The 24,967-nt window shown below is 42.4% G+C and overlaps 1 protein-coding gene across 1 annotated transcript; it reads left to right on the top strand.

Annotated features, from left to right (window-relative positions):
• The first annotated feature begins 18,653 nt into the window (after positions 1-18,653).
• LOC111968803 (pre-mRNA-splicing factor syf2) lies at positions 18,654-24,560 on the top strand. Its single transcript, XM_023994680.1, has 7 exons — positions 18,654-18,727; positions 19,140-19,235; positions 19,401-19,526; positions 21,457-21,574; positions 22,306-22,396; positions 23,003-23,101; positions 24,030-24,560. The coding sequence occupies exons 1-7, from the start codon at positions 18,710-18,712 to the stop codon at positions 24,193-24,195; spliced, it is 714 nt and encodes a 237-aa protein (XP_023850448.1). The 5' UTR covers positions 18,654-18,709; the 3' UTR covers positions 24,196-24,560.
• The last annotated feature ends 407 nt before the right edge of the window (positions 24,561-24,967 follow it).

The following is a 24,967-nucleotide window of genomic DNA, read 5'->3' as shown; positions in this document are numbered from 1 at the left end:
GTTCACTGTGATGCCAGATCATAAAACACTTGTGTCCACTTCTCCCCCTCTCCCCCAGTCCCTCAGGTCATTACTGTTACGCCTCCAAGTGTGACCAACAGGACCTGCTTTCTGTGTCATGCTGTGACAGGGCAAAGATTGTTTTCGCTCACCTCCATCACCAACAACACATACTATAAACAATATTTCAACAAAATCTTATCACATCTTCTAAGACCTTTCCAAAATATTTGACAATGGATGGGCTTTTCCCATTCTTTGATGGACACAATATTGATGAAGTTCGAATGAGCTTGTATGAAAATAATAAATAAAGAAAAATGAGGTTTCTCTTGGAAAATGAAATGAGACATGAAAGCAGTCCTGAGCTCTGGTTCTAGTTTCCTGTCTGAATCGTTGTTAATTAATTTCCCAGACGGACCATAATCATTCACTGGCCTGCTGCTGCCTTCACTCAGGCATCCTACAGGACTACTAGTCATAACCTTGGTTTGCCACTCCACCACTCCTTAATGCCCTCTCTTATTGTATCTCTCTCTCTCTTGCTCTCTCTGTCTCTCTCTTACCCAGTTCGCAGGGAAGGTCCAACTCAGATCAAGACATTTTCACCCCCTATCAGTTTTGAAAGCCAGTCCGATGATTTCCAAAACCAGATGTCATACATTTTTTTCCCTCCTCCTTATTTCATTTGTAGGATCCGAACATCAAAAGGGCATCGAGATCTTTTGAGATGAGCCCTAATCGCTTGAGCTCCAGTGCAGTCATTAAATGAGGTAGTATGGATGTCTTGCCCTGGTGCCAGCTCAAAAGGCCCTCTCTGCATTTCTGCTCTCTTTAACAGACGCCACTTATGGGGAAACATTGGCGCCTCCCATAGACTGTGATTAAAGTAAATGAATGAAATAAGATACAAGGAAATTGAAATGATTAGTTTTTATAGTAACCACGACGACTGGCAAGGTCCCACTGCCACAGAACAGGAAGGCTGGGCCAATAAACCAACTCCATTCAACTGTGAAGAAGAATGAAAAAAGAGGAGGGTGAGAGCAACATAGCAGAATAAGACAAAAATGACATTGATTATATATCCCAATCCATCCATGTACTTCTCTTGGAAATATGATAGGCTTTCAAACATGGTTGAATTTCAGAGGTAAAGTAAAAAAATCCTCCAAAACAATGTCTGGTTTAGATCATTGACAGACACTGACATTTCTGTCATGCAAGAATGTTATTCACTGCAGAACTGTACTTTGACGTCTCCTATTTCTGTCCAAATGTTTAGAAATATAGAACCTAGAATGTTTAATGAGGGAGGGAATACAACTGTGGATGAAAAAGAAATGTTCTGAAAATGTTACAGCTCAATGCAATACAATTACAAATGTGAAATAGTGCACTGTGTACAAATATGTACTTTCAACATCCTTGATTATACTCAGGGAACATCTACGGAGAGGATACATAATTATATATATATAATATTATTCATTTCTAGTTCCTCACACATCCAACCGTTTCTCATACTTACAAAAAAATAGAGATGCCCATTCTCAAGTGACTCAAATTATGTTCAAGCCATTTCATAAATATTAATTTATTGGTCGTGTACACAGTTTAGCAGATGTTATAGCTGGTGAAACAAAATGCTTATGTTACTAACTCCTAACAATGCAACAATCCAGACATAATGGGACCCATCTCATCCAAAAACTTGACTAAAGTTTGCCAAAAAGCACCTGGAAGCACCTGGATGATCATCAAGACTCTAGGAAGAATGTTCTATGGACAGATGAGTCGAAAGTATAACTTTTTGGAAGACATGGGTCCCATTATGCCTGGCGAAAACCAAACACTGCATTCCACAGTAAGATCCTTATACCAACGGTCAAGCATGGTGGTGGGTTTGCCTTAATAGAATGAACCATGAATTCTGCTCTGTATCAGAGAATTCTACAGGAGAATGTCAGGCCATTGTCTGAGTTGAAGCTGAAAAGCAGTCTATATGAAAATGGCTAAAAAGCAACAAATATGACATTTTGGAATGGCTTAGTCAAAGTCCAGACCTGATCCCAATTGAGATGTTGTGGCAGGACTTGAAACGAACAGTTCATGCTTCAAAAGCCACACATTTCGCTGAGTTAAAGCAGTTCTGCATGGTAGAATGGGCCAAAATTCCTCCACAGCGAAGTGAGAGACTGACCAAAAACTATAGGAAGCGTTTGGTTGGAGTCATTGCAGCTAATGGTGGCACAACCAGTTATTGAGTGTAAGGGGGTAATTACTTTTTTACACAGGGGCTTCGGCTGTTACATAAACAAAGTTATGAAATAAATTAAATAATTGTAATTGTTATGTAATTGTTATGTTATTTGTTCACTCAGGTTTCTTTTATCTAATATTAGGTTTTGGTTGAAGATCTGATAACATTTAGTATCAAAAATATGCAAAAGTAGTGACAATCAAAAAAGGGGAAATACTTTTTCACAGCACTGTATGTCAAGAATCCAGTATATATACTGTAAATAAATATGTGGTGGGTAAACAGGGTAACTAAAATACAATGTACAGTTGTAGAAATATTAGAATGATCTATGTCGAGAATGAAGTATTTAAATACACAGGACAAAACCCCATGGCAAAATGGCTAGAATTGCAGGAAATTAGCTTCTGGACCATAGAGGCCATTAGATTCCGGAATATAAATATATACACTACATGACCAACAGTATGTGGACACCTGATCGTCAAACATCTCATTCCAAAATCATGGCCATTAATATGGAGTTGGTCCCCCCTTTGCTGCAATAACAGCCTCCACTCTTCTGGGAAGGCTTTCCACTAGATGTTGGAACATTGCTGCTGGGACTTGCTTCCATTCAGCCACAAGAGCATTAGTGAGGTTGGCCACTGATGTTGGGGAATTAGGCCTGGCTCGCAGTCGGCGTTCCAATTCATCCCAAAGGAGTTTGATGGGGTTGAGGTCAGGGATCTGTGCAGGCAAGTCAAGTTCTTCTACATCGATCTCGACAAACAATTTCTGTATGGACCTTGCTTTGTGCACTGGGGAATTTTCATGCTGAAACAGGAAAGGGCCTTCGCCAAACTGTTACCACAAATTTGGAAGCACAGAATTGTCTAGAATGTCATTGTATGCTGTAGTGTTAAGATTTCCTTTCACTGGAACTAAGGGGCCTAGCCCAAACCATGAAAAACAGCCCCAGACCATTATTCCTCCTCCACCAAACTTTACCGTTGGCACTATGCATTGGGGCAGGTAGCGTTCTCCTGGCATCCGCCAAACCCATATTTGTCCTTCGGTCGGTCACTCCAGAGAACGCGTTTCCACTGCTCCACAGTCCAATGGTGGCAAGCTTTACACCACTCCAGCCGACGCTTGGCATTGCACATGGTGATCTTAGGCTTGTGTGCGGTTGCTCGGGCCATTGAAACCCATTTCATGAAGCTCCCGACAAACAGTTATTGTGCTGATATTGCTTCCAGAGGCAGTTTGGAACTCGGAAGTGAGTGTTGCAACCGAGGACAGACAATTGTTACGCGCTACGCGCTTCAGCACTCGGCAGTCCCATTCTGTGAACTTGTGTGCCTACCACTTCACGGCTGAGCCGTTGTTGTTCCTAGATGTTTCCACTTCACAATAACAGCACTTACAGTTGACCAGGCAGGGCAGAAATTTGACAAACTGACTTGTTGGAAAGGTGAGCTCTTCAGTAAGGCCATTCTACTGCCAATGTTTGTCTATGGAGATTTTATGGCTGTGTACTCGATTTTATACACCTGTCAGCAAAGGGTGTGACTGAAATAGCCGAATCAACTTATTTGAAGGGGTGTCCACATACTTTTGTATAATGTTTTTCATGCTATTTCATGCCATAATTTTGGGACAGTGCACTATTTAAAAGTGAGATGTGCACTCTCTCTCCCATCTCATCATCTCGACTTAATCCTCTTCCTCCCTCTTTCCATCACTCCCTCCCTCCATCCCTTCATCTCTCTCTTTCTCTCTCCATCTCAACAAGCATTGGTGGAAGTGGCTCTGTTCAGAGTGGGATCGTCACATGAGGAAGTGATTGGGTTCTAACCTCCAAATCATCACTGTACTCTCCTCCCGCCGGTATCTGACCCACTGAGTGGCGGGTGGTTTCTCCCAGTTTTACCACGTTTCTGGGGTTTGGTTTCCAACCCAGAAGCCACAGCCATGGTTGGGAGGCCTGTATAATCACACACTACTGAAGACAACAACGGCAGCTGCATCCTCTCTTCATACCATCATGTACCAACATCAGCCGCAAGCAAAATCCCCAACTTTAGATAATACAGGGTATTGAAAACAGTATTTCTGGATCTTTCCTCCACTTGCTATATCATCTGCAGGCTCACAGGAGCACATTGTGTAGAGTGGCGTTTTATGACGATCAAAATGTATGTTATTAATAGGATTCATATCAAGGTAGGAAATGAAACACAGCAGCTAACGTCTTTAGGCATTGAGCACTAATGACTTCAGTAACCCAGCCCAGGCAGTGAGCTGAGCACTGAACAGCCCACAGTGGTGAAAATCCCCATAAACAGACAGACAGAGAGAGAAACAGACAGACACAGACAGACAGGAGAGAGAGAGAGAGGGAGAGAGAGAACATGAGAAAGGAATGGAGGGGGGTTTCTGGCATGATTCATCTGATCTGATTTAAAACTGTCCACTCAATTTACCCCCCCACCAGCATCACCCCTCATTGCCTCTGCACTGTTTGATCCCAGCCCTGTGTCCACCCACCCTCCCTGTGCCTCCCCTGCCTCCAGCCCCCGCTATGTTTGCCCTCTGGCCAAGGAAGAAAGGCTGTTTTAACAGAACCCAGCATGGGCCGGGCCAAACGGGCCTTGTGCCATCCGTACATTTCCACATTCTCTCATCGGCAGCACTGCGTTTCCTCTCCAGAAGCCATCCATCACCCGCCACAGGCCCGCCGAGCGCCTGCCCCGCTCTGCCTCGCAAAACAACAACAAAGACCTGGACTAAATAAGACTAAATAAGAGGGGAGGAGGAGGAGGAAACGTAGGATGAAAGGTAGGAAGAGAGAGAGGAGGAGGAACCGGCATTAACTGACACTGGGCATACATCATTCCGGACACACAGTATAAAGCTGCCCTCTGAAAAGGAAATCATAGGGACGGGGGCTCCTTTGTGGACTGCAATAGTTTCTGCTGTGGGCAGGGTGGTGGGTTGGGGTGGGGTGATGGCTGGCTGCCAGGTTGGCAGACCCCAGTCTTCCCAGTAGGGCACAAGTTGTCACAGCCATCGCTGGCCAAGCCCAAACCATCATGACCAGGGGTGGAAGTGACATCATGCGCAAAGGCTTGGCAAGCAGTAGTGATGGTCTRATAATGGGGATGGTGTAGCAGAGGAGGAGAGAGCCAATAACCAGTTAATCACAAGGGGAAWAAGCCATGGGGGTGCAATAAATGAAGAGACAAAAGGGAAGATTGCTCTTTACTGTCGAGGCATGTTCCAGAACAACAATCTAATTTGTATAATTTTCTCCACATCCCAAGTCCTCAACCCCCAACAGAATAAATAGTATGGTATTCTACGGTTTGTTTCTCCAGACAAGGCCACAGACCAGACCGATTCAGTCCATACAACCATCGCTGGTGCAGGATTTTGAGATTTGGAGGTCACTGTGGCTTATAAATAGGGGTGCAAAGGGAATTTTTCCGGAAATGTTCCATGGGAAGTTAAGCCCGGGTATTTAAGACAGGAATTTGGGGAATTTTGCTTAAATTCATTTAAAAAAGTTAGCTTATAACAGGTAACCTTTTTTGTGGGATACACAAGGCAATTCTAGGTCTTGTGGCATATTTTGGTTAAACTACCCCAATTCAATGGAATTGCAACTCTCTGCATGTACAGTGCATTCTTCCATCACATGTGCAGTGCACTCATCCATCACATGTACAGCTGATTCTCAAGATCTTGCACACTAATGAGATGCTATTGAGCCCACACTACTACACTGTCTGAGCCAAGGACTACATGCTTTCTGGTAAGTTTTGATTACAGTACTGGGTGGGGTGAATATATTTTATATGACATAAATATTCAGAGGACAGATTAAACTAAAGTTGAGATGTTTGGAAGGAACACACAACACTATGTGTGGAGAAAAAAAGGCACAGCACAGGAACATCAAAACCTCATCAAAACTGTAAAGTATGGTGGAGGGAGCATCATGGTTTGAAGCTGCTTTACTGCCTCAGGGCCTGGACAGCTTGCTATCGTCGACGGAAAAATTAATTCCCAAGTTTATCAAGACATTTTGCAGGAGAATGTAAGGCTATTTGTCCACCAATTGAAGCTCAACAGAAGTTGGGTGATGCAACAGGACGACGACCCAAAACACAGAAGTAAAAACCAACAACAGAAAGGCTTCAACAGAAGAAAATAGGCCTTCTGAACTAACCCAGTCAGAGTCCTGACCTCAACCCGATTGAGATGCTGTGGCATGACCTCAAGAGAGCGGTTCACACCAGACATCAAGAATATTTCTGAACTGAAACAGTTTTGTAAAGAGGAATGGTCCAAAATTCCTCTTGGCCGTTGTGCAGGTCTGATCCGCAACTACAGAAAACGTTTGGTTGAGTTTATTGCTGCCAAAGGAGGGTCAACCAGTTATTAAATCCTTATTAAAGGGTTCACATACTTTTCCCACCCTACACTGTGAATGTTTACACGGTGTGTTCAATAAAGACATGAAAACATATTATTGTTTGTTCTGAGTTTAAGCAGACTGTTTGTCTATTGTTGTGACTTAGATGAAGATCAGATCAAATTTGATGACCAATTTATGCAGTCCAGGTAATTCCAAAGGGTTCACATACTTTTCTTGCCACTGTAACTACATAATCTCCACCCCTCAACTACTATTCTACAAGAGCACAGACACAAGGAACAACAGACACACCGGTCTCTACATTGCAGATGAGCTGAAGGCAGTCATCAATAACCTTGGACCACTGAAGGTATTTGCACTGGTGACAGACAATGCTGTGAGCATGAAGGCTGCTTGGTCTAAAGTGGAGTAGTCGTACCCTCACATCACACACATTGGCTGTGCTGCTCATGCATAGAATATGCTCCTCAAGGACATCATGGCACTGAAAACAATGGACACAATCTACGAGAGAGCCAAGGAAAAGGTTAGGTATGTGAAGGGTCATCAAGTTATAGCAGCAATCTACCTCACCAAGCAAAGTGAGAAGAATAAGAGCACCACATTGAAGCTGCCCAGCAACACCCATCTGGTGGTGTTGTCATCATGTTTGACAGTCTCCTGGAGGGGAAGGAGTCTCTCCAAGAAATGGCCATATCACAGTCTGCCGATATGGACAGCCCCATCAAGAGGATCCTCCTGGATGATATATTTTGGGAGAGAGTGGTAAGCACAGAGTGAAACCTATAGTAGTAGCCATTGCACGGATTGAGCGAGACAATGCCATCATGTCTGATGTTCAGAAATCCGTACTGCCCTGCACACTTCACTATTTGCTCCAAGCAGAGGAAACTGCAGTTCTGAAATACATCAAAAAGTATGAAGATTTCTGCCTGAAGCCCATACACGCTGCAACGTACGTTGGACCCCAAATATGCTGGCAAGAGCATCCTGTCTGGTGCAGAGATCAACAACGCCTCTGGTGTCATCACTACCGTGTCTCACCACCTTGGCCTGGACGAAGCAAACAGGGGCAGTCAAATGACAGGTCAAGCAGGCAGGGGTCGATAATCCAGAGTAGTGGCAAAAGTACAGGACGGCAGGCAGGCTCAGGGGCAGACAGAGTGGTCAGGCAGGCAAGCTCAGCGTCAGGACAGATAAGGGTCCAAAACCAGGAGGACGAGAAAAGAGACTGGGTAAAAACAGGAGCTGAGAAAATGCTGGTTGACTTGAACAAACAAGATGAACTGGCACAGACAGACAGAAAACACAGGTATAAATACCCAGGGGATGAGTGGGGAAGACAGGCAACACCGGGAGGGGGGTGGAGACAAGCACAAGGACAGGTGAAACAAATCAGGGCGGGAAACTTCCAAGCAAGGGCTTTGGGATGGAGATGCAATATGGCAGTCGTGCCAACATATCTCATCAGCCAGCCACCTGGTGGAAGGGATTTTGTGGATCTGAGGCTCTTTCCCCTGTTGCCTCCATCATCCTCCAAATCCCACCAACATCAGCCGCCTCAGAGTGCAACTGGTCCTTGTTTGGGAACACACACACCAAATCACTCAACAGGCTGACCAACACAAGGGTTGAAAAATTGGTGGCCATCCAGGCAAATTTGAGGCTTTTTGAGCCTGACAACGAGCCATCCTCAACAAGGTTGGAAAGTGACAATGAAGATGAGGCCTCAGAGTCTGATGTACAAGAGGTGGACATTGAGAAGGTCCAGGGAGAAGACATGGAAGCCTAAGAGAAAGACAACCAAAAATTGAGTTTCTAGACTATGTATGTTGAAAAAGTTTTTGGGAGATGCGATGGATCATTGGGGATCATTCAATATTTCCTATATTTTGTTGTTCAGTGAAATGATCCCATGTGAAGAGTCCTCATTTAATTAAAGTTAAATTTGTAACTAAATTGTTTTTTAAATTTCTATTGGAAGGATTTAATCATTTGCAATTATGTCTACTTATGATGATGTTAAAGTTTATGTTTCTGTCTCCATATGATATGGTAAATATATCCAATGCAAAAAAACATCTACATTTAAATGGTATTAATATAATTTGCATATATTTCCGTTAATTCCCATATATTCCCGTTAATTCCCATATATTCCCGTTAATCTCACGGAAAGTTTCCACCTCTGAATATTCCCCAAAATGTGAAACCCTACTTATAACCTCACACTAAGTGCCAGTTTACATATTGCTTGTGGTCAAAGTTAAACAAATATAAAAAAGAAAGGTGGACAAAGAGGCCTGCTTTAGGCCCTATTTTCAAAATACTAAAGATCTATACAGACACACAATAAATTATACTCCTGAATGTGTGTTTATAAACAAGGCTCAATAATATTGTGAATTTTAATCTGAATCCGATAGATTATTCCTCTGTCAGTTCAGCTTCCTCTGCAATATGATCTGACATTACCTCCATCAGCTAGAGGAGACAAGCGCCTCTCTCTCTCTTTCTCTCTCTCTCTCTGTTTCTCTGTTTCTCTATTTCTCTCTGTCTCTAGCTCACTTACTATCCCTGTAACATCATCACAAGAGCTGGACTGGGCTCATGAGGGGCTGTGAGTCTGGAAACACCCCAACCCATTACTCACTCCCAGTCTGGTCTGGGGAGAGTCTAGCCGGCCTGCTAGTTACAGCAGGGAACATGCACCTCCATAGTATAGACTAACCCCATGCCAAACACAAGCCTTTCCCTCCGAGGTATTAGGCTTTAATGGACTCTGCTAAACACATTCTCTCCCTATTGGGGGGATATCTGGTTTCTACACCCTGTTTACACAGTTTCTCTCTATTTCTCTCTCTTTCTCCCTCTCTCTCTGCTTCTCTCTCTCTGAGACACACACACGCACACACACACATTATTTGCTAGAACTTTCCCCTCATGTATCAGGATTAAGAATAAATTCACACAGAATACTTTACATAGTACTCTGTGAGCTCTCCCTAAAGGGCTGGATTATAACCCACTGTAGAGGAAACACCTCATACGTTTACATACTGAACCCACAATCTCTACATCATTGAAGTGTTTAGAGAGCAATATGTGAAACAGTCCAACAGCCCAGGTCAGTTACTCTGGGATTCACTACATGACCAAAGGTATGTGGACACCTGCTTGTCGATCATCTCATTCCAAAATCATAGGCATTAATATGGAGTTGATCGCCCCTTTGTTGCTATAACAGCCTCACTCTTCTGGAAAGGCTTCCCACTAGATGTTGGAACAGTGCTGCAGGGATTTGCTTCCATTCAGCCACAAGAGCATTACTGAGGTCGGGCAATGATGTTGGACGATTCAGTGTTCCAATTCATCCCAAAGGTGTTTGATCGGGTTGAGGTCAGGGATCTGTGCAGGTAAGTCAAGTTCTTCCACAACAATCTCGACAAACCATTTCTATATGGACCTCGCTTTGTGAATGGGGGCATTGTCATGCTAAAACAGGAAAGGGCCTTCCCCAATTGTTGCACAAAGTTGAAAGTACAGAATCGTATATGTCTTTGTTTGCTGTAGCTTTAAGATTTCCCTTCACTGGAACTAAGGGGCCTAGCCAAAACAATGAAAAACAGCCCCTGACCATTATTCCTCCTCCACCAAACTTTACAGTTGGCACCATGCATTGGGGCAGATAGCGTTCTCCGGGCATCCGCCAAACCCAGATTCGTCCGTCAGACTGCCAGATAGTGAAGCGTGATTCATCACTCCAGAGAACGCGTTTCTACTGCTCCAGTAGTAGACGCTTGGCATTGCGCATGGTGATCTTAGGCTTGTGTGCGGCTGCTCGGCCATGGAAACCCATTTCATGATGCTCCCGACAAACAGTTATTGTGCTGACGTTGCTTCCAGAGGCAGTTTGGAACTCAGTAGTGATTGTTGCAACTGAGGAGAGACGATTTTCTTCAGTCCCATTCTGTGAACTTGTGTGACCTACCACTTCGCGGCTGAGCTGTTGCTGCACCTAGACGTTTCCACTTCACAATAACAGCACTTACAGTTGACCGGGGCAACTGTAGCAGGGCAGAAATTTGATGGACTGACTTGGTGGAAAGGTAGCATCCTATGACGGTCCCACATTGAAAGACACTGAGCACTTCAGTAAGGCTATTCTACTGCCAATGTTTGTCTATGGAGATTGCTCAGGTGGCTGAGGTTCTTGATGTCCTTCTTGGTCTTCCTGTGACACCAGGTGCTGAAGATGTCCTGGAGGGCAGGCAGTGTGCCACCGGTGATGCGTTGGGCTGACCGTACCACCCTCTGGAGAGCCATGCGATTGTGGGCGGTGCGATTACCGTACCAGGCGGTGGCCCGACAGGATGCTCCCAATGGTGCATCTGTCGAAGTTTGTAAGGGTCTTCGGGGCCAAGCCAAATTTCTTGTAAAAGACAATAGTTTAGAGGGAGGCCTGCCTGTTGCACATTAAACAAGTGGTCATGAGCCTCCACAACTTGTGGAAAACTCAGTTAATAATTGATACCGTTGTTCTTAAAGAAAGATCTCATTTACCACTTGAATGTCAAAGAAGCAACCTGGCAGTAGCTTGCATCACCAGATTTAATATTATATCATTGGTGGTGGTGTGAACTGGAGATAAAAATACCAATCAGTTGTTTTTTTTTACATGTAAAATGGTTTGTTACTGTTCCAAATGTTCTGATGGGAGGAAGCTGCTGTGTGTGTTCCGCGGTCAGTTGGTTTGATGTTGGGCCTGATTTGCTGCGTTGACCAAAGGGTAGATAGGAAGGACTGTTCCCCACACAGCTGTATATCCAGAGGCTGTTGGCAAGGCCAGGTTCCTACGCAGCTGTCCACAACAGAGTATTGTGAAGCAAAGTGAGAACTGTAATATCTAATTAAGCTTGTGGGGAAAGACGATGGGAACAGAGATGCGTAAACACATGACACTTTTGGCAACGCACAACCATGTGACACCTATATTGAACTTGTGTGTTTATGAATTAGTTTCTTGCTTTCATCAGTGCAACGTATCCAAATCTATTGATCTATTAATTAATTAATCTATTAAATCTATTAAGCTTTGATGAGTTCGAAAAAATAATGGTGTGCTTATTTCTATGGAGCCACACTACATGTCCTGTTTATGGTATAATTTTATTGATTGAGAATGGCCCTTTAAAAGTGATATCTATATCAACTATAGGTTTTTGGTTTTTACCCTATTACACATAGTTGCTCATTAATGGTGTTGTATGTCGCCCTCTTGTGGTCATGGGCATCCCATCCCCCCAGGTCCAGTAAGACATCTGCTCAACAAGAAAAGCAAATGCCCACACTTCTAATTCTCAAATTCCATTTACTTTTGTATTGCTGTCCTCAATAAAGGCTGCTCTCTCACTTTCATTTTGATCAGTAGAGGAGAGTTGAGTAAGTTTATTTATTTTTTACATTCAGCATCACTCTATCAAGGGAAATATAGTATTCTTCTAACAAAGATATCTACAGACAGTATATTTCAGGATGTTGTGTATCCCTGGAAATAATCAGTATTCATGTAAACATTACAGTTTTTAAAACATAGCTTGTCCAAACAAAGTGGTCTCTTGGCTCACCTTACACAACTTATGGGGACAGGGTAAGTTAAGCCACCTACACATTTCTGTACTGAATGAAATATTACCACTAACTTTTTAAATCATGTCTATCTTTATTTCCCAAACACAATTCAACACAATCACAATTGCTTTTTTGTCTTTTAATCGTTTAAAATATATTTTAGTCCAAGCTTAACACCTAACAAACACGTTGTACTTTAAAAAAAAACTTTTAACATAGTTGTTACTGTTGTTACCTCATATCCCAGTGATAATGCCTTGCAGTACGCCTGGGAAGAAAACGCTTCCATTTGCTCAACTTGCAATTGGCGCAACCATTGGCTCAACTTACCCCACAGCCATTGGCTCATTTTGGCAAACATTTTGACGATATTAGCCCACACAGCTACAAGGATGTACTTTCTTGTAGATTTAGGACCTCATATCGAAGCTTATGGAGACCCCAACTGATGTATAGAACAATCTTAATGATCTACTTTGGTTTAGATACAATAATTATGAAACCTCTAACACAATAAATTAATTTAACGTGGTGAAAATCTGTTTTTTGGACCTAACTTGCTTACCACTTTTCTTCCTTCACAGACTCCATGAAATGTTGACCTCTTCCTAAATATTTGGTCAAATGATGGTTTCCTAGAAACAAGGGTGGCTCAACTTACCCCTTTGGCTCAACCCACTCTCCCCTAATTATGATCATAAAGTTTGTGGATTAGCCTGAGTTCCTTTGGATAACAGCACAAGAGACATCTGTTTACCCACAATGTTGAGTCCGTGGTGCTGCTCTCCGTGGTCGTTTCTAGTGGAACAACCATAATGGGCTTTAATTGGGAATGTAAGTGTGTGTGGTGCAGAAAGAGCATTGACTACAAAACCAGTGGTATTTGAGTGCATACATTCATCGTTGTGTATGAATCACTCTCTAAATTATCTTATATCGCACACTTAATCCTTTTCCACTCGTGGATAATAAAATGGTTCAAGAAGAATCAGAACATTCATTTCCATTATACAAAACATACTAATGTGAGGGATAGTGAAGCTTTTGGCTGAAATTAACGTGTGTCAAGCATTCATCACCATGTACGTATGCAGATGCAAAGATAAGTTTGGTGTGACACATTTTACAAGGAGATGCATCTATGTATCCATGTGCAGCCTCCATTCATCTGTGCCCGTTGGCTATGTGTGAAGGCAGTGGGAGCTGTGAAATCAATGGGACACATTACAACTGCTAGAAAGAGATGATAATGACGTATTGTAGAGCTGGTTTCCGTTGATAATTCTGTGTGGGACATATGACAGTGTGAAAGATTGTGATTTCCTTCCAGCACGTGTCTGGGGCAGGCAAGAAGGAGAATTGCTTTAACACCTCTGGAATTATGGGCACAGGCTGGCCACCAGGCTGGCCACTAGACTGGCCACCACCAGGGCCATGGCTGTCATCACCACAGAGAATCTCACCTTCACCAGCAACCACACAGACAGGGAGGAACAGTGGGACAGTCAGAGTGTGTGAAAGAAGTGAGTGAAAAATTGTTTTGGAGAAAAGAGAAGTACTGAGCTATAGAGAGAAAAACGGTAGGTCGGTCATTAAAGGCATGTGTTGAACATACTGAGAAGCAGTGAAAGAACAAGGGAGAGAGAGAGAGAGAAAAATAAAGAGAGAGAGAGAGAGAAGAAGAGAGAGGGAGAGACAAAACAAGAGTGGTTGCGCCTGTCATGGTTTTACTGACTTCAGTGGTGGATTTGGTGGGGATGGAAAACAAGACGCCATTTCGTGTTCCATTAATATATGCGGCACCATGGCCTCCTATCCCCGCACATACACGGGGGGGCCTTGATCCCTTACATGTGGGGCTTCRAGCCCAGTGATAGCGCTCTGTAGTCGGGGTGATGCAGCTTCAGGAGTAGCTCCTCATATTGGAGGAGTGTGTTTGTGTTGGCCCAGAATTAATAACTTTTCATTTAGTGCGGAAATGACAGGAATAGTAATTAAGGAAATGGAATGATTTTATTGGCCATGATGTTTATATTAAGTTCCAGATGTAAGGCAGCTGCTCATGCAGAGAGGCCCTGCCCCCGGAGCGATATCACTGGGCTACAAGAAAGGGGGTGGGTTATTAAAGGAAGATAACAACACAAGCCAAATGCATTTCCCCATGTAAAAAAAACWTATAGCAGTGGTGGGTAGCCAATAAGACCAATATAATGTGCTGTTTTATGAATCAGGAAAGATTATGAAGTACTCTGCTATATGCCATATTTATAAATGTCCCCTGTAGCATTTTTGCAAGTGTGCCTTGTATTTGCACATATCAAATTACCCTATTACAGGCCCGATTTGCCTGACTGGAAAAGTTAATATTGAAGAGTGGTGGTTCAGCATTTTTTGGGTGGCCCAAACCCATGGTCGTCCCATCTCCTACTGTAATGGGGGCTTAACATCCCTTAACAAGCAGTGACAGAACTGTTGAGTCTCTCTATTGGAGGGCTGTGGGGCCCAGGGCCAGCCAGGGTTCCTAATTTAAAGTCAAGAATTTGAACCTTGCTGGGGCCTACTCTCCTGTATGTCCATAGAAAAGACTGACACTGGTGGTTCTAGAATACGCCATCTTTGTCCACACTAACCCAGGTCTATTGGAGGTGGCGTGCCTGGTAACAGCAATCCCCAGTATMCGTCAACAAGCCTTTTGTCCAGATGGACACTTCCAGTAAACACAATATGGGTGTCCTCCTGGCTCCTGGACTAATTGTGTCTGATATGTTGTCTCTAAAGCTGATCTCCAAACAGTGTCATTAGAGTAATGGTCATGAGTGAGCTGCTTTAATCAGCCTTTACAGCTCTGGATGAGATGGGGATTTATTCAAGAAGGGCTGGAGGAGAAACAGTCCTACACATTGGAACATGGAAGGACTCTCTCGCTCCCTCTCTGAGAACATTCTTCCATTGATTTGGGGTGTTCACCCATTCAATTTATTTGTAATGGAGAACTCCTGAAGGAAGTTATTGGTTAATGTGTTGTGTGTGTGTGTGTGTGTGTGCGTGCGTGCGTGCGTGTGTGCGTGCGTGCGTACGTGCTAGCGTGTGTGCGTGTGTGCATGCTGCGTAATTACACGCGTGTGTGTGTGCTTGCCTGTGAAAGTGTGTTTATGATATACAACTGAGATACGTGTCAAAATCTGGAAAGATATTAATGGCACTAGAGTGATGTATTGCTCTTGAGTAACAACAAAGAGGACAAGCCACACGCTCATATTCAAAATTGCAGATACTCACACACGTATCATCATTTGCCAGAATTTAAGGATAACACGGAGGCAAAAGAACTGTTCCAAAAAAGCCTGTGTCAGGTTACTTTCTCCTTCACAATATCAAGATGAATGTTCTGCAAGCCACCATTTTGTGTTGAAATAGACAGTCTTTCAGTTGCTGTTGTTTTTAATGCACTTTGCCCTCTTTTTTATTTCCTATAACAGCAATGGCAGGGCCCTGCCCATTCCTTTAGTGCTGTTTTGCTTCGCTGTGATGTGCTCCCATCTGGTTCCCAGTGAAAATGCATCACTCCATTAACATTGCCTGTGATCTAGAGGATGCTTTAATCTAAGACTATAAACTCCACTTAATTACATCCTCAAAAAGAGCTCTATTAGTATAATGCAATCAAATAGGGAATACATCCATTCTGGCAAGTCAAACATGCTAAAGTTGCCATTTAACAGGGTTCACTATTGTCTAAAGAACAGATCTTAAAATCATATTTAATACATTCAGGCCACTGCATACTGTATTGAATTTGCCAAGAAAAGGATGTATTGTTGATTGGCATGAGCTGCCATTTATTGTGCAGTGAAAGAGCATAACAACTGAGACTTCAAACAAATCAACAGTCACTGTCATGGTCTCTGGTCTCTGTCAGTGTGGAAAACTGAGGTCTGACTTTACGCTTGACCTTTCATGCTTTCTATTACTTCCAGTCATATCTGTAATCACACCATTATTTGATTAAACATCAGGAGAAAAAAAGTAAAAGTCTGGTTATAATTTCAACACAAAGACATTATTATGAAATGCAAGATGCAAAGCAATGACTTTTGTCATGGTGTCACGATAATAGATCTGGCTCTCACACAGTGACATAATAGCTACGGTGAATACTCAGATAGCTCTCTATCTGTTCATAATTTAACCTTTTTTTATTGTTTATGTAACTAATGCCTGTCTCCCTGACATATCCAATAAGTGTCATTGTTACTTGATCCTCAATTCTTACAGAACTTTGAAAAATATATACAGTACCAGTCAAAAGTTTGGACACACCTACTCATTCAAAGGTTTTTATTTATTTTTTACTATTTTTTACATTGTAGAATAATAGTGAAGACATCAAAACTATGAAATAACTATGTAGTAACCAAAAATGTGTTAAACAAATCAAAATATATTTTAGATTCTTTAAAGTAGCCACCCTTTGCCTTGATGATAGCTTTGCACACTCTTGGCATTCTCTCAGCCAGCTTCAATTGGAATGCTTTTCCAAAAGACTTGAAGGAGTTCCCACATATGAAAATGTGTATTTTTTTTATTTAACTAGGCAAGTCAGTTAAGAACAAAWTKTTATTTACAATGACGGCCTACCCCAGCCAAACCCGGACGACACTGGGCCAATTGTGCGCCGRCCTATGCGACTCCCAATCACGGCTGGATGTGATGCTGCCTTGATTCAAACCAGGGACTGCAGTGATGCTTCTTGCATTGAGTTGCAGTGTCTTAGACCGCTGCGTCATGCGGGAGCCCACTTGTTGGCTGCTTTTCCTTCACTCTGCAGTCCAACTCATCCCAAACCATCTCAAATGGGTTGAAGTCAGGTGATTGTGGAGGCCAGGTCATCTGATGCAGCACTCCATCCCTCTCCCTCTTGGTCAAATAGCCCTTACACAGCCTGGAGGTGTGTTTTGGGTCATTGTCTTGTTGAAAAACAAATGACAGTCCCACTAAGTGCAAACCAGATGGGATGGCGTATCGCTGCAGAATGCTGTGGTAGCCATGCTGGTTAAGTGTGCCTTGAATTCAAAATAAATCACTGACAGTGTCACCAGCAAAGCACCCCCACACCATCACATCTCCTCCATGCTTCACGGTGGGTACCACACATGCGGAGATCATCCGTTCACCTACTCTGCGACTCAAAAAGAAACGGCAGTTGGAACCAAAAGTCTCAAATTTGGACTCATCAGACCAAAGGACAGATTTCCACCAGTCTAATGTCCACTGCTCATGTTTCTTGGCCCACGCAAGTCTCTTCTTCTTATTGGTGTCCTTTAGTAGTGGCTTCTTTGTAGCAATTTGACTGTGAAAGCCTGATTCACACAGTCTCCTCTGAACAGTTGATGTTAAGATGTGTCTGTTACTTGAACTTTGTGAAGCATTTATTTGGGCTGCAATGTCTGAGGCTGGTCACTCTAATAAACTTATCCTCTGCAGCAGAGGTAACTCTGGGTATTCCTTTCCTGTGGCGGTCCTCATGAGAGCCAATTTCAATGGTTTTAGCGACTGCACTTGAATAAACTTTCAAAGTCCTTGAAATTTTCCGGATTGACTGACCTTCATGTCTTAAAGTAATGATGGACTGTCGTTTCTCTTTGCTTATTTGAGCTGTTCTTGCCATAATATGGACTTGGTCTTTCACCAAATAGGGCTATCTTCTGCATACCTTGTCACAACACAAACCTTGTCACAACACAAATTATTTGCTCAAACGCATTAAGAAGGAAAGAAATTCCACAAATGAACTTTTAACAAGGCACACCTGTTAATTGAAATGCTTTCCTGGTGACTACCTCATGAAGCTGGTTGAGAGAACGCCAAGAGTGTGCAAAGCTGTCATCATGGCAAAGGGTGGCTACTTTGAAGAATCTAAAATCTAAAATATATTTTGATTTGTTTAACACTTTTTTGGTTACTACATGATTCAATATATGTTATTTCATAGTTTTGATGTCTTCACTATTATTCTACAATGTAGAAAATAGGAAAAAATAAAGAAAAAGCCGTTTGACTGATACTGTATATGTTCTCAGGTCAGTGGTAGTATCTTACTGGAGATAATGAATGAGGTATATACATGTGTGGAGTGAAAACAAGGTGACTTTTTTTTATCCACCTATCAATGTATTAGGCAGGACAGTATCCCCTTATTGGACAGGACAGTAGCCCCTTATTGGATTTCCCCCTTTATGAGTAATTATGTTTTATGTATTTAAAAAAATCTAAATACTATACAAATAATATTAAATATTTGATTGAAAATTTTTATGACGACCTGCAGTTCCGTTCATTGCGTAACATCCGACATTCAGAGTGAAGACTTCCTGCCTGCCAACCCAACGATGGCGTCCTGTTTTGAGGTTGGTGTTTTGACAAATGAAATCCTTCAATAATGAAAAGGTGTTTTTCATTATTTGTGATGAAGATAAACAATTATTGAAAATAAATATGGCATTTGAAATGTGTTAGTGTACCCAATGGAGTACTCCTGTCTTTTACAGTCCAATGGCCAGCGCTAATAGCATTAGCAAGCTAACGTTAGGTAATTTGCTAGCATTTCAGACCATTCTCTTTCGAACTCTTAGCTAGTTAACGTTATATGTTTTCAATTTGCTTTTAGTTGCTGATGTTTGTAGTGGATTAGCATGATACGTAGAAAACGTTACCTTGCTTTGTCTTGCCACTGTAAGGTACAGCACGGATCCGACATTCGGAGTTAGTATTTTATGCAAGCTAGCTAATTAACGTTAGCTAAAACTATATTTTCCATAGGTATCTGCGTCGGTCACTGATGAACAGACCGAATGTGCTGCATCTCAGAAAAGAGAGGAGAGACTGCGAAAATTCCGGGAACTGCATTTCAAAAGGGTCTGTGTTCCAAGGTTATTCCATTTCAGACACATTTTAGTAACGTCATATGAAGCCTATCCTCATTTGAGTTTGGAAGTAGCTTGAGTTTACATGGTATATCTTGGATCTGCATTCTTTGTATTCACGTTCTGGAATTTATGTATTTTGTGGTATCCATTGCAGAATGAAGCACGCAAACTCAATCACAAGGAGGTTGTGGAGGAGGACAAAAGACTGAAGCTACCAACTAACTGGGAGGCAAAGAAAGCCCGTCTGGAGTGGGAACTAATGACTGATGAAAAGAAAAAGGTACATGTTCATCAACTGACTTATTTGTAATATATTAATTATATATGCCATTTAGCAGATGCTTTTATCCAAATTAGTCATGCTTGCATACATTTTACATATGGGTGGTCCTGGCAATCAAACACTATCCTGGCATTTTTAAGCGCAATGCTCTACCAACTGAGCTACAGATGTCCACAGCTATGTTGAACATTATTATTATCYCAGAGGCACTGCTTTCTGAATGAACCGTCACATGTGTAGGACAATGTTTTTTTTGTTGGCTGATGACAGAGAGCAGGATGTCAGAAGTCAACTGCAAGTTGTGTACCTTAGGATAATAGATAAGTAATAGAGGTCGACCGATTATGATTTTTCAACGCCGATACCGATTATTGGAGGACCAAAAAAAGCCYATACCGATTAATCGGCCAATTGTTTTATTTATTTGTAATAATGACAATTACAACAATACTGAATGAACAATAAACATWTTTTTTTAACTTCATATAATGCATAAATAAAATCAATTTAGTCTCAAATAAATAATGAAACKTGTTCAATTTGGTTTAAATAATGCAAAAACACAGTGTTGGAGAAGAAAGTAAAAGTCCAATATGTGCCATGTAAAAAAGCTAACGTTTAAGTTCCTTGCTCAGAACWTGAGAACATATGAAAGCTGGTGGTTCCTTTTAACATGAGTCTTCAATATTCCCAGTTAAGAAGTTTTAGGTTGTAGTTATTATAGGAATTATAGGACTATTTCTCTCTATACCATTTGTATTTCATATACCTTTGACTATTGGATGTTCTTATAGGCACTATAGTATTGCCAGCCTAATCTCGGGAGTTGATAGGCTTGAAGTCATAAACAGCGCTGTGCTTCAAACATTGCTAAAAGCTGTTTGAAGCAAACGCAGTAAAGTGCTGTTTGAATGAATGCTTACGAGCCTGCTGCTGCCTACCACCGCTCAGTCAGACTGCTCTATCAAATATCATCCTATACTTAATTATAATAAACACACAGAAATACGAGCCTTTGGTCATTAATATGGTCAAATCCGGAAACTATCATTTCGAAAACAAAACGTTTGTTCTTTCAGTGAAATAAGGAACCGTTCAGTATTTTATCGAATGGATGGCAACACTAAGTCTAAATATTGCTGTTACATTGCACAACCTTGATTGTTATGTCATAATTATGTCAAATTCTGACAAGTTAATTACGGTCTTTGTTAGGAAGAAATGGTCCTCACACAGTTCGCAACAAGCCAGGTGGCCCAAACTGCTGCATATGACTCTGCTTGCACTGAACGCAAGAGAAATTACACAATTCCCATAGTTAATATTGCCTGCTAACGTGAATTTATTTTAACTACATATGTAGGTTTAAAAATATATACTTGTGTATTGATAATAAGAAAGGTGTTGATGATTAGGTACATTTGTGCAACGATTGGGCTTTTTTCGCGAATGCACTTTTGTTAAATCATCACCCGTTTGGGGAAGTTGAAGTAGGCTGTGATTCAATGATAAATAACAGGCACCGCATTGATTATATGCAACGCAGGACAAGCTAGTTAACCTAGTAACATCATCAACCATGTGTAGTTCACTAGTGATTATGTGAAGAATTATATATTTTTTTATAAGATAAGTTTAATGCTAGCTAGCAACTTACCTTGGCTTTTTGCAGCCACAAGGTCCTTTTGATGCTGCACTCGCGTAACAGGGGGTCAGCCTGCCAAGCAGTCTCCTCGTGGATTGCAATGTAATCAGCCATAATTACGTCCAAAAAGGCTGATTACCGATTGTTATGAAAACTTGAAATCGGCCCTGATTAATCGGCCGAGCCGATTTAATTGGTCGACCTCTAATAAGTAACGTTATATAGTAATTGTATGCACACTGTTGCTGTTTAGTGACTTGGTGTGTGTCTGTGGGATTTCAGGAGTGTGCGGCCAAAGGGGAYGACTATGACCGGGTGAAACTGCTAGAGATCAGTGCTGAGGATGCTGAGCGGTGGGAGAGAAAGAAGAAGAAGAAGAACCCTGACCCAGGATTCTCAGGTGAGAGAGATTACACATTTTTTTTGAGCGAACTGGATAGCTATGCCTCAGCTGGTCAGTTTTTCTGAACAAGAAAAACTATGGTTTCTACTTATAAGCTATAACTGGTAAGGCCACATGTTCAGGAAGAGCTAAGGTCTGCCTCTTTAGCTGAGGGCCATTCAATCGTGCGCTTGGAGAGCATCTACCAGTATGTCATGCTGTACATCCTCAATCCATWAAAAAAAAAATGCTATCTAAAATKAGATACGCCTGGAGATACAAGTGGGAAAGTGTGACTTTAATATTGTACTGTAGAGCCTGGTTGTTTTTGAAGACACCACCTTGTTTTTGAAGACACCAAAGGCCAGTCAGTAATGCAGCAGAAGTTAGATTGTGGAAGACGACTACTGGAGGTGGTACTGTCATTCCACAACAGGGCAGCCATGTACCAAGGTATTCTGTAACGGAATTCTGGGTGCGTGTAAAGACCCCTCGGGATAAATCATTTTTAACTACCTCCAATTTAATCTGCCAAAAGGGATCACTGCGTTTCCCAAATATGGCTGCCATCTGTTGCATCAAAACGTCTCTGAATTAAACCTCTGGGGAGAAAATTATCACCAGAGGGGCTTGAAAGCGGCCTCCTCATCTCCCCTAACCAGACGCAGGTTTTGTCGCAGAGCTTTGCGCCTGCTTGTCGTTTGTTCCGGTAATTATAACCTCTCTTGTTTGCTGCCATTGGCCCGCAGGTTACGCGGAGGCCCAGCTGCGACAGTACCAGCGCCTCACCAAACAGATCAAACCAGACATGGACGGCTACGAGAGGCAGCGAGAGCAGTGGTGAGCCGGAGCCCCCTTATAAAACTCCTCTCTCATTTTCCATTACTGAGTGTCTTTGATATTGTCTCCAATGAGTCGACCYTGCAGGGTTGCCTCCCAATGTCCTCAAGCACAAGTCCTATATATTGGTTTTGAAAAGGCACATGTTTCAAAGACTGTTTCCCCCATAAAACGGGTACTATGAAATGTTTTAATTGTGTCAAATGGATAATTGACGCTACTATCACACAGTTTTCACTGATCATGTGCACAAAGGATTCAATTAAATGTCAGGCAGTGTGCCCCACTCCTGCCCCATGGTTAGTTTTGACATTGTCACAAAATCATTTAATGTCTTAAGTGTCAATGTGAGGCATACGCTCAGAGAGGAACGGTATGGTTATAGTTATGGTGGGTTTTCTTGATCYGCCAAAGATGAGTTCAGCACCCACAGGTTTTTCGCCTTAATTGCTGCCACATGTGGAGCTGTGAAGGGTGCACTACACTACAGCATAATGTTTCCAGTCATAGAGATGGGTCATATTCAGCTTGGAGAGATGGATGGTGTTGAGGAGGATCATTTAAAATTGATATTGTGTTAACRGACTCTCCTGTTCTGTCTCACAGTGGCGAGGACTTCCACCCCACATCCAACAGCCTGATCCATGGGACCCACATCCCATCCAAGGAGGGCATCGACCGCATGGTGGAGGATGTGGAGAAACAGTAAGTGTAACAGAGATGAGAGCGAGATCCTAACCTCCTCTGACCTCCCATTTAATGTACTGGAGTCCAAAACGAGGTCCATTTGTGGAAAGAGTGAGAGCCCTCTGTGAATGGGAGAGGCAGACATGTGCGTGCATGAAACCAGGGCATATCTGATGCCTACTGAATGAATCCCAGTGTTGGGAGCCTGATGGGACTGGCTGATAAGGCTCTTTTATGGTATCTCCCGCTGGGGAGGTGCTGGAAAACTTAGAAAGAAGATATGTGGCCTAGTTAATGAGCCCTCCTCTCTGATTCTCACCCCTTAGATTACCCTAGTTTCTGGTGCATCTGCATGATTTGGTGTTAAGTTGGTCAGAACAGATTTTCCCCAATAAAGTAATGCATGGCGGTGCCTTTCAAAAGAATGGCCATGGAATAGAGCAGTCGAGCTGCACGTTAGACCTTCCGTACCAGCTAAGGTCAAGTCCTGAAGTCCCTCACACCTGACCAGCATATTCCCTTCCGTAGTGTCCCTTGGTTACATTTGCCTTCTATCTTTTCTCTCCTCTCAGTGCTAAACTATTTTTGAGAGGCCTTGTGTTAGTGATGCTCCTGTGAGAGATTAGACAGAGAAGGAGCTGCCAGGGCATGACGCACATCTCTGCTTTGAAGACACTAAGTTAAGGCTGTGAGTTAGAAAAGTGACTGTGTGCCAGCCTGTGTGTTCGAGTAGAAGAGTAAGGTTTTCCATTGGTGCTTTGGCATAATTATGAACTTGTAGACTGTCTTCGTTTAGGGATTGTTGCCTGTGTGTGTGTAAGTCGTTCTGGAGAGGTCAGATTTTCAGTGACTGAATGAGGTTTTTCTACTATGATTGTCATTCTTTTGGTTTGTAAGTTGTGTCCTTTTTGCTTTCTTGACACTGATCCTTTGCTGTTCTTCACAGGATTGAGAAGCGGGCCAAATACAGCCGACGCAGGGCCTATAACGATGACGCAGACATCGACTACATCAATGAGAGGAACGCCAAGTTCAACAAGAAGGCAGAGCGGTTCTATGGCAAATACACAGCCGAGATCAAGCAGAATCTGGAGAGAGGCACAGCAGTCTAACTGGACTGGTCAATCTAATGGACGCTACCATTTCCACTGCTTTGTTGTAACTGAAGGTCATAATTAGTCACTGTGGTTACAGGACCGGCCATGTACATAGAAACCCCATTTCAGTTGGTCACAATGCTTACATATCAGAGATCTAAGTTTGTATTTTGACGCTGACATTTCTTTAGAGCCATTTTCTAACATTTTACTGTATTGTTACTATAACACTGTGAATCAGGTGGAATGGCTAACTCTTGAGTACAACCTGAATAATCTTGTAATGCTATTTCTGCCTTTCTGTCAATGTTTATCGTGTGAATGAACACGCATTAAAAAAAAAGAACACTTATAAAATAAAATAGCGTTTTTGTAGTATAGCTGATTTGTAGGTCTTACCCTCAGATTGCTGCATGCAGTATGGGTTGGGTGGGGGGGGTGGCTTAACGTGAGAATGAAACGCTATCATTCACCTTAAGGCTACACTGTGTTTATTAGTTATGCCAGCAGAAGAATGTGCTAGTGTAGGTGCACGAGGGGATAAACAAATTAAACAATTTCATCGTTATCACTCATCTCTGTTAAGCCGACTGCCCCCAAGCAGAATATGAGCTAGGAGAGGCTTGTGACCTAAAATGAGATCAAAGACAGTCAACAGATTCACATGCTATATTCAGTTTCTCATTCTGTATCAATGCACACTATGGGTTATTCAAAAATACGATGTGGGGGTCCTATAAACGCGAATAGAATTTGATCCTCATCCTTCGTAGTTTGAATCAGACAT

Source organism: Salvelinus sp. IW2-2015, linkage group LG9 (assembly GCF_002910315.2).
Source record: "Salvelinus sp. IW2-2015 linkage group LG9, ASM291031v2, whole genome shotgun sequence".
Classification (NCBI taxonomy): Eukaryota; Metazoa; Chordata; class Actinopteri; order Salmoniformes; family Salmonidae; genus Salvelinus; species Salvelinus sp. IW2-2015.
The sequence above is the reverse complement of the archived record's forward strand: the minus strand, read 5'-3'. Positions and strand labels throughout refer to the sequence as shown.